This window comes from Saccostrea cucullata, unplaced genomic scaffold (genome assembly GCF_032062105.1).
Source record: "Saccostrea cucullata isolate Sc308-1 unplaced genomic scaffold, CSIRO_AGI_Scuc_v1 ctg1899, whole genome shotgun sequence".
Taxonomy (NCBI): Eukaryota; Metazoa; Mollusca; class Bivalvia; order Ostreida; family Ostreidae; genus Saccostrea; species Saccostrea cuccullata.
This window is the reverse complement of record NW_026924123.1, coordinates 179,133-189,538: the sequence shown is the minus strand read 5'-3', so window position 1 is coordinate 189,538 and position 10,406 is coordinate 179,133. Positions and strand designations below refer to the sequence as shown.

General features: G+C 34.2%; 1 protein-coding gene across 1 annotated transcript; it reads right to left on the bottom strand.

Annotated features, from left to right (window-relative positions):
* Positions 1-7,487: 7,487 nt before the first annotated feature.
* LOC134265798 (uncharacterized) lies at positions 7,488-10,103 on the bottom strand. Its single transcript, XM_062748009.1, has 2 exons — positions 10,028-10,103; positions 7,488-9,790 (listed from the first exon to the last, which is right to left on the bottom strand). The coding sequence occupies exon 2, from the start codon at positions 8,970-8,972 to the stop codon at positions 7,779-7,781; it is 1,194 nt and encodes a 397-aa protein (XP_062603993.1). The 5' UTR covers positions 8,973-9,790; positions 10,028-10,103; the 3' UTR covers positions 7,488-7,778.
* Between the last annotated feature and the right edge of the window lie 303 nt (positions 10,104-10,406).

Sequence of the window (10,406 nt, the reverse complement as noted above, 5' to 3'; positions counted from 1 at the left end):
TTTGACATCCTGAGCTTACATCATTTATGAAAATTAATCATTCTTCCATTATTTGGTATAGTGCATACTGTATAAGTAACAACAAACACCCACTATCTCGAAAACCATTTTAACTTAATTGTAGTGACTTTTCATTGAGTCAGCGTATAATTTTTCCACTTTAGAATATAACCTTTCAAACATCTTGGTCGCCCGCCTGGCGCAGTGGTTAAAGAGTCTGCTCTAGAGTCGCGAAGTAAGAAGTTAATCCTTAAGTTGTGGGTTCGAATCCCACTGTGGGTCGTGGAGACCGGTCCTTCGGATGAGACTCTATAAATAAAGAACCAAATAAGTATAAAATTTCAAAATTGTGTTTCACTCTACGATGACAAAAGAGAGAACTGCATGAAATTTCGCATTTTCTTCTGCAGCAGACAAGTGCTTATGTCTGTCGTGTCTGGAACTTTCCCTCACATTTTTCGATTTTTTCTCCAGAATCTCCGGGCCAATATCAGCCGAATAGAATTCTTGGGTAAAAAGAAATTCAGTTTGCTAACAAGAAATGGCTTGCCTCCTTTCAAGGGTACTAGCTGAAATCCCGCGCAAGCGCGGGAAAAATTCATTTTTTATTTGCTAAAAGCTAGAACTATTTTCCAACAACTATCTGAGATTTATTACACAGGAATAGGCCGACAGCATGACGAAATACTTCAAAATTCTACAATTTGTACAGGAGCAGAAATAAATGATTATGAGAAACACACTCCTTTTTTGTTTTTTTTTCTTTACTTCTACAAATATCGTTTTCATTAAAGGCCTTTTCTTCTTACATGTTATAAAGCAACTTTATTCTGTACGTTTTACATGCACGTATCTAGAAGGTGTCCTCCGGACCCCCCCCCCCCCCCCCCCGGAATTTGCAGAATCATTTTATGTATATACTGAACCAAGTAAAAGTGACCTTGGACACCCCTCCCAGAAAAAAAACCTTCCTCGAAAACACAGATCTATGTGGTATTGGTATGAAAGTCATTAGAATCATTGAAAGTCATTCACTACACCCTATACCCCACCCCACGAAATAGGTTCTTTTTATTTGCTTGTCAAGAAATTTCTGGAATGGATTTTTTTTGACTGGGAAGCCCCCCCCCCCCTTTTGGAAAAAAAATCTGGACCGCGCTTTGTTGTACATACTATCTTATACATTATGTACTACAGGTGCTCATTGGCATTTTCTCTTTATAAGTTAGAAACTTTATTTTAATATAGTTTGAGCTATATTATTGCTTCCATTTACGTCAAGGATAAGATAATGAATGTACTCAACTAACTATAATTTTCATATATTTGTCAGCATTTTAAAATTCTTTCTTTTTCTTTTACATTTATTTCCATGTCCATTCATGATAAACAATCGCCTCGATTTTCTTTTTTAAATCGGGTTCGATGTCAACTGACTTTCTAGAACTTTCAACAAATAGCGAGATCGGACATAATCGGAAAGGATTTGCACATTTTGTTTTTTAACCAATGATCAGAGCTAATTTCTTTTTTATCACTTAAATTAAGTTTTGATTGAATAATTCATAAATGATGTCTTGTGAAATAAATAAGCGCTTGTTTGTCGCCAGTTTTTTTTTTTAATGCCAGTTACTTAGATCCGCCACCACATTACTCTCTTTAGTGCTATTTCGAGGCTGTTAACCGAAAGTGAAAGTAGACTTTTAATTAAATTTACGATAATTACTATGCAAGTGAAATCTGAATATAGTTTACGGACATCATCTTATACCTAGTGTATTCCTACAGGCTTAAGTAAGAACTCTTGTGCAGCCGTTTCAGAGTTTATTTGCAAAATTTGTTAATTTATAAGTATAGATGAAAAAAGTCTATTAAAAATCTTCAAGAAGAAAAAATTTTTAAAAAGACAACAACAAAAATTTCGACAATGTAACTAATAATTATTTTCAATACTTAATAAACTTTTGTTGTTTTATGATCCCTGTGTTTTACAAGCATAATATACATAAAACTAGTTTTATTAAACAAGACCAATAACATTCTTTATTAAATGATTGAATAATTTCCATCTGTCTGATCGGCTGAGATCTAGATATGTTAGAAAAATACTACGTTGTATTGACCTGCACGTGACGTTCCAGATGAATACAAGGATTTATTTCCTCTACATTGATCTAAAATAGATCGAGAAATTCAAAATTGATACGAATTGTTTTGGAAAGCTATTCAAGTGACTTTAATTAAAAAGTTTCTTCCTATTCAAACACGCAAGCTTTTTTACAATGCATATATTATGCCTTCATAATCATTTGATTATTGTTTAACTGTTTGGGGTAATACATCTCACTCAAATCTTGACAGAGTATATAAGCTTCAAAAACGTCCTGCAAGATGTATTTTAGATGCTCCTCCTGATGCGCCCTCACAACCTCTCTTTGAGAAAGTAGTTTGGCTCACAGTGTATGAGCAACTTATTGTAAATGAATATGTTTTGTTATACAAATCATTGTTCAACTCTCACCCTACTTATCTAAATAGTATGTTTGACTTCCAGTGTAATAATCGATACAATCTTCGATCTGAATCTAATTTAGACCTCTGTGTACCATCTCATAAATGCAAACTCTTTGAGAACTCCTTTCAATACTCTGGTGCTATATCTTATGGAATAATTTACCTGTACATATAAGAATGTCTCAAACTCTCAACGCTTTCAAGCATCAAGTCAAAAAATTTGTAAAACAATGTAGAAATAGCTTATGATTATTTATTAATTTTGTATATTTATATATGTATGTATGTATGTTGATATTTTGTCTATAGAAGGCCCCGGGGAAGAATAGTGCGTGCACTAATCGGGTTACCTTCTTTGAATAAAGAATTATTATTATTAAATTATTATTATTACTTATGACTTTTTTTCATGTGAACAAAACATAAGCGAAGATATATTTTCGGGCGAAAGTGGTAAGAGGGGATGCAAGAACCCCCTCCAACACTTTTACTGAACAACAATTTTTGTTTTTTGGCTGTGAATTTTCCATGATAATACTCCTTCCTTTCAAAAGCTATCTTTAGTATATAAAAACTGACATTATATTTTTATTCATGGCAACTAAAATTGATAAAAAAAAAACATTTCAAATTGAAACGACTGGTAAGGTATATTTACATTTGGCTAGGACTTCATTAAATGCAAACAAGTAATGAGCTGTATCATTTTATGAGTGAATCATGTAATAAAACATTTATTGCTGTTTTTTCGGTCAATACAATGATTTAGCCATCTTTGAAGTACAATGTTGTACTCCTCAGATGGCTAAATCATTGTGTTGACCTCAAAAGACAGCAATAATTGTATATGGCCTTTTAATACAGCAATATACCGTCATCATCTGCATATGGAGTTTATGTATCTCAGTTGATTCGATACGCAAGAACATGCTCTACGTATGAACAATTTCTAAAACAATATATATTATTGACAAACATGTTGATGAAACAAGAATATCACCAGTCTCGTTTATAGTCAACATTTCGTAAGTTCTATAGGCAATAAAACGACCTTGTCAGCAAATACAATTTATCATTTGAGTCAATTTAAATGCTGAAGTTTTTCATACGAATTGTTTGTCCATTATTTATACACTGAATTGACGACGGATTTCCCGTTATTTCCCGATCATGACAAGGAGCAAACGGCGGTCAGCAGGGGATGCTCACTCCTTCATGGCACCTGATCCCACCTCTGATGTTTTGGAGGCCCTTGTATGCTCTGCTCCTATTTTGTATTGTTTTATGGACGTTTGATCTTGAATACTGTTCGTTATCTCCATATTTTTCATACACTTTTTTAGCTCTAACTGTTCAGAGACTAGAAGAACTTATGGATAGTAATGCGTGTGTCGTCTGTCTAGCTGTCTGTCTGTCCGTCTGTAAACAATTTTTCAAAATGCTACTGCTCCTACAATTTTGGTCTTATATCAATATAACTTGGCACACAAGTAGACTACACTAAGATACATACAAAAAAAAGTCATGTAGTTCTGTATATTGATTTTTGATTTCGATGAACAGTGTTGCCATGCTCAATAAAAATAGAAATTTCTGTGTAATTCTTATAAAAAGCTACTCAAACTACAGTTTGAGTCTGATTATGTAATTTGACATGCAAGCAGACAACACTGAGATACATCATTATCATTTTTTTTTGTTTTTAATGATTTATGTCGCCATAGTAATTTAAATTGAAAATTCTGTACAATTTTATTATAGGTACTCCTACAGTTGTAGTCTTACTGCAATCTTGCCCCAAAAACAAAAAAAAAGACTTAATTAAGGATCATTATTCTATTTCTTGCTTTTATAAAGTTTTAAGTCCCAAGTGCTACTTTTTTCTTTCTTTATTATAAGTACGAACCAGTAGAGCAACAGTCTCGACAGAGACTTCTGATTTGGTAATAACGATAGAAATGGTAATTTCATTAAAATTAAACATAAAACAAGATGTGTTTGTGAAACACTGATGCCCCCGTATGGCAACATAGCGAAGGTCAAGCTTTCTCAAATGCAGATCAAATATGCTGGTACCAAAGTAAGGCCTTTTCACGAGAAATGCGAAATATAAAACGCTAGCTACACCTGTTCCAGGGTTATGACCAAGGTTAACATTTTATAATATAGGACAAACTCCGTTTGAATGTCAAAGGGTCAAGGTTGTTGGGTTCTAAAGAAAAGCTTTGTCTCAAAGATTACGTACGGGAAGTATGAAAGTGCTCGCCCTTACCTTTTAAAAATTATGGTCAAGGTTAAAGTTTTAAAAAAGTAAGTCAAACTCCAAGGTCAAGGTCAAAGGGTCAAGATTCTTGATATCCAATGAAAGGTCTTTTCACAAGGATTACGCATGTGAAATATGAAAGCTCTAGCCCCTACTGTTCAAAAGTTATGGCCAAGGTTAATGTTTGTAAAAAGTAAGTCAAACTCCAAGGTCAAGGCCAAAGGGTCAAGATTCTTGATATCAAATGAAGGGTCTTGCCCCAAGAATTAAATTTGCAAAGTATGAATGCCCTAGCCGGAACCCTACAAAAGTTATGGTCAATGTTGTATTTTTAAAGTAGGTCAAAATCCAAGGTCAAGGTCAAAGGGTCAGGATTCTTGGTATCCAATAAAAGATCTTTTCATCAGAATTATATATGTGAAGTATGAAAGCCATAGTACTTATTGTTCAAAAGTTATAGCCAAGGTTAAACTTTTTTCATAGGTACGGAAATCTCCAAGGTCAAGGTCAAAAGGTTAAAAAAATTGGTATCCAATGAAAGGCCATACAACAAAGAATATATACCTGAAATATAAATGTCCTGGTATCTATTGTTCAAAAGATGTGGCCAAAGTAAAAGTTCACAATTTTTGTGTTAAAGTGGATCAAACTTCAAGGTCAAGGTCAAAAGGTCAAATTTGGTGGTAACCAAAGAAAGGTCTTGTCACAAGGAATACACATGTGATATATAAATGTCATAGCTCCACTAAATCGAAAGTTATAGGCAAGGTTAAAGTTTTTGCGGAAAAACAGACAGAGAGACAGACAGACAGACGGACACGACAAAAACTATATGCCCCCGAAACTTCGTTTACGGGGGCATAAAAACCATAAATTTGTAAACGAAAATAAGGGGAAAGAGATTTTCTATTTTTACAATTTCTTTAGTTTATCGTGGTGTCATCTTCGATTTGGCGGATGTCAGGGAATAAAGATAGTAATTAAAATTTTCTTTTTTTGCTTTTTTATCTTCCGTTAAACTCCTTCTGATCTTTTCCTCCTATGTACAGCGAGACACCAAAAAATTTATCACACCAAAAATTGCACAAAAAGGAAACATGACAAATTCTTCAAACTTGAACAGAAAAGTAACAAATAAAATGATGCAAAATCAATATCAATTTCAAGTGGATGTAATAAAGAATTCGTGAGAATCAGGTTGCATCTCTTAAAAGTCTTCTCCAAATCTATTTGGCCAGAAAAGATGAAACTTAAATGAAAGCTACATTACATATTGTGAATTTTATTCAAGTTCGTTCATATCACCCCCAGGAGTAGGAAGGACCTCGTCAAGGCAGTTTAAAGTTATACATGGGAATATTTAGGAAAATTCTTACTTAAAAATATTTGCTTAAAAAAATCAAAGCTATGATAAATCATATTCATACAAAAGCTGCTCAAGAGTTATCAAGAGTATCAAATTATGACCCCCATGGCGTAGGGCTGGACAAGAACAGGGATCAAAATTTTACATAAGAATATATAGGAAAATATCTTATTGAATAGTCGCTTGCGTGGCGCAGTGGTTAAAGAGTCTGCTCTATAATCGCGCGGTAAGGAGTCAATCCTTACGTCGTGGGTTCGAATCCCACTGTGGGACGTGAAGACCGGTCCTTCGGATGAGACCGTATAAACCGAGGTCCGGTGACGCAATAGGTGTTGTACGAAAAAGATCTCTCACTGCTCAATGACCCTGCGTGCCGACCATTTTTTTCTCAAGAACCACAGGGAAGATGAAACTCATTTTGAAGCATCATCAGGTAGTGCAGATTCAAGTTTGTTCAAATAATGACCCCCGGGGGTAGGACGGGATCACAATTTTAACAAAGGAATACTGTAGATAGGTGAAATCTTAAAAAAAATTTCCTTGTAAGGACAGTGAAGCCATGATTGGTCATATTTATATGAAATCATCTGCAGGTAGCTATAGTATAGATTCAAGTTTGTACAAAAAATGACCCCGGGGATAGGGTGGGGCCATAATGGACATAGGAATATATAGGAAAAATCTTTAGTTAAAAATCTTCTTCACAAAAACATCAAACCGGTCACGGTAGCCTAATGGTAGAGCGTTCGCTTCGTGACCGGGAGGCCCGGGTTCGATTCTCGATCGCGGCGCCGCGTCATACCTAAGACGTAAACATAGGTAGTGACTGTTCCTTCGCCAAACGCTCGGCACTTGAAATGAAAGTCACGGTTTAACAGGTGTTTTAGGTTAAGAAGGTACATGGTTCAATTCATGGAATGTGCTATATTTCAAACAAAATTTCAGACTACGAAAATATTATCCATAATTTTCTTCTGAAGTGTATATTTCTTTGGTTGTGTTATGATAAAAAGTGCAAAAACTCGAACCACATTGATGCAATAATCAAATAATAATAAAGTATTTGGCATTCAGTAGCAGCATAGAGATGTTTAAATACTATGTAAATATATCGGGATTGGCTTTCAACAATGGATCGTGTAGACTTACAATTGCAGTAAAGACAGAATGATTCTCTTTTTGGAACCATATTTTCTTTGTCTGATTCTATGGCAGTCTTATACAATCTGTGGAGGCAAATGCGTAATCCATCATGCTACTAGAAAATAAAAAACCTGAGATTTATTTACACTTTTATTGAATTCGAAGCTACAAAGCAGAAGCCACTTGTGTTCCTTGGAACAGTCTACTTTAGATATATAAATGTATACATGACATAAAGAATTTTCATACTCTGAACAGATATTATGTTTACGCTTAAGCTTTATGACCCAAAAATTTAAATGTTAAAATTTCGTTGAGATAAATTACATATGTAAAGCCACAGAGTTAAAGCAAGATGCATTATTGTAAAAAATGGTTTTTTATTTAGACGTGCAAAACTTGTCTCTATATAAGAAAGACAAGTATATATATCCATGTCTTTTGTGTTCATACAATTCTGTGATCATATAAGTTTCATCATCACATTTAATTTTACTGACCAGATTGAATTCTATCAATTCTTTTTATGGCTGCCTCACTTATCTTATTAACTTGTTTCTCTTCTTCAACAGCCTTTTTGTAAGAGACCAAAGCGGCTTCCTTATGATCAGTGAGTTCCTGGCAGATCCCTAGTATCTGCCATGATATGTTCCTGAACTCGCTAAGCACGTATTCTTCCTCGTCATTGTGAAGAAAGATAAACAAATCATCTAAAGCTTCCTGTGCTTTCCTTGCGTTAACACGACGGTAGCACAAGACCAATAGAAAATAAAGCATGACATATGGAGGAATTCCAATTGCAGGCATGAAATTCTTACTGACCTCCTGTTCTAGACTTAACTCACTGAGATAATCCAGGTCACTATCTAATACTATGTCTGCGACAACATTCCGATTCAATCTTATGGACCATGGTAGTTCTTCTACAGCTTCCTCGTAAGCTGAGTCATCTGTTGTGTATCGGTACATCACAGATTTCTTGGACATTTTGATCTTTAAACACTCTAATACTTCTACGGCTTTTAGATATCTGTTTGTTTTATAAAGGAAAAGTGCTACATAAAGGGGCGTGGACAGAAAACCAAATTTTCTTGACAACCTTAACATCTCATCAGATCTCATTTCGAAAAAGTACTTTGTTTTATTAGAAGCATTCGCGCAACAAGACGCTGTTTCAAATGCAAGTATGCGAAGAATGTCTGATACATAAACTTGCATAAAAGTTTTCTGATATTTTGTAAGGGTTTCATTTTCCAAAATCTGTTCTAGTGTCTGTAAGCTTTTAATGGGATCGAAGATGATTTTTATTTGATAAAAGGTATAAGAGAATATTTCAAAGAAAAATTCACGATCAAATTCAGGTATAGGGCGTATAACTTGGCAGTTGACTGGAATTGGACAATTGGAATATTTATGTAATTTTTTCTCCATTTCTTGGCTCAATAGTAAACATGATGGCCAAATCCTCTTCAAGCTGATAAGCTGCTGATACAGATTGTGTTGTATGTTTCCGTAAACTTTCCCAAAGAACATATTGTTTTCTGGAATGAAGAAGTTTGGACATACGCCATGATAAACGTAGTTGATAAGCGTTTCAAAACAGATTCGGAAACATTCTAGGAGATTCCGTGGGTGCCATTCAGGTATAATGTTTTTTTGAATAACCCAGAATAAAGCCGTTTTCATGTGGTATGAACATAATGGAGATTCTTCTATCTCTTTTTTTCAGGACCTCTTTAAGGAACAATTTTAGTAAAGTAAAACACAAAAATTGGCAGTGATTCAGACAATCTACGAGTTTATGCTCTGCCTGTGAAAATGAAATCCTCCATTCGGTCTTTTCATATAAAGATGACCGATGACCGATTGGTACAACATGACATCCATTATTGATGATGTTCCGGACCATATGAGGTGGAGGCCAATTTTTACATCTACCTATCCAGGAAATGGCTTGAGTGGGCCAGAAGTCGGACTTGAAACAAAATGCGAGATCAAAATCATTGTTTCCCAAAGTTCCACTGAAACATGGACCGTGAGGGACAGATCCTGGTCCTCCGAGAATAGAACACATGATTCTACTGTATGTACTGCTAGATATGTACCGTCCCTTATTCATAGGAAAACAAGCAAATATAACATCAGGTCTGTTTGAGTCATTTAGCAATTTTAGAAGAACAAATCCAGGAAGATTGTGATCACTTTCCGTTAAGATCAGAGTAGTGTTTGTATAGTTGTAATGTTTGGTCTGAGATAATTCATATATAAGTTTATGGAACTTCGGCCATAACATTACGTCACAATCTGAACTTTCCATTCGAAATCCCTCTCGTTTGCTGCCACTATGCAACATACTGCATCCGAAAGGACTTACTTTATTATCTATTCTACCTTTTAATTCTATAATATCCCTTCTCATGGTCAATTCTTCCTGCGTACCAATAAAACGACATTCAGAGAGTCCAACAAAAAGTTTTTCTGATGCACGCTCTAGATAAGCCATTCTGAATATTTAAAATAATAAATTATTATAAAGAGGACACAAATAATTCAACTGTATAAATTATTTTTTTTCCCCAAAATTTACCAAATAGATTAAAAATTAAATTTTCTGCATGTGATTGATAAATAACTAGTGCTTGAAATATTAGATTATTATAGATTTTCTTTTTTCTTCTTTTTTAAATTTTAAATTCACAAATACCCAGAAAAAACCGTTTTTTGTGAAGGTAGAATCTTACCTCAGAATCAAACGTTCATGTCTTAAGGCAATACAAGCACATTTATAAATATCCTTCGTTACATTATATATATAAAAATGTTTATCTCGAATCAAAGTTCGCATGCGCAGCTACTGCCATTAAGGACAGATGATACAAACAAAAAAATGGATGCCTGGATTGGTATATATTTTTGGGCCTATTTTTATTGCAAATAATGTTTATTATATAAAGAAATTGTAAATCTTCTTTGATGTTCAAAACTCTACCTTTCTGCAACCATCCTTATTAATCTATACAAATAATATTTAGTTTATTATTGAGAAACATTGAATGAAAAATTAAAAATACTCGGTGAAACTTGTTCATTTTCCTAATTAAAACATGACTCAAGTTGTAA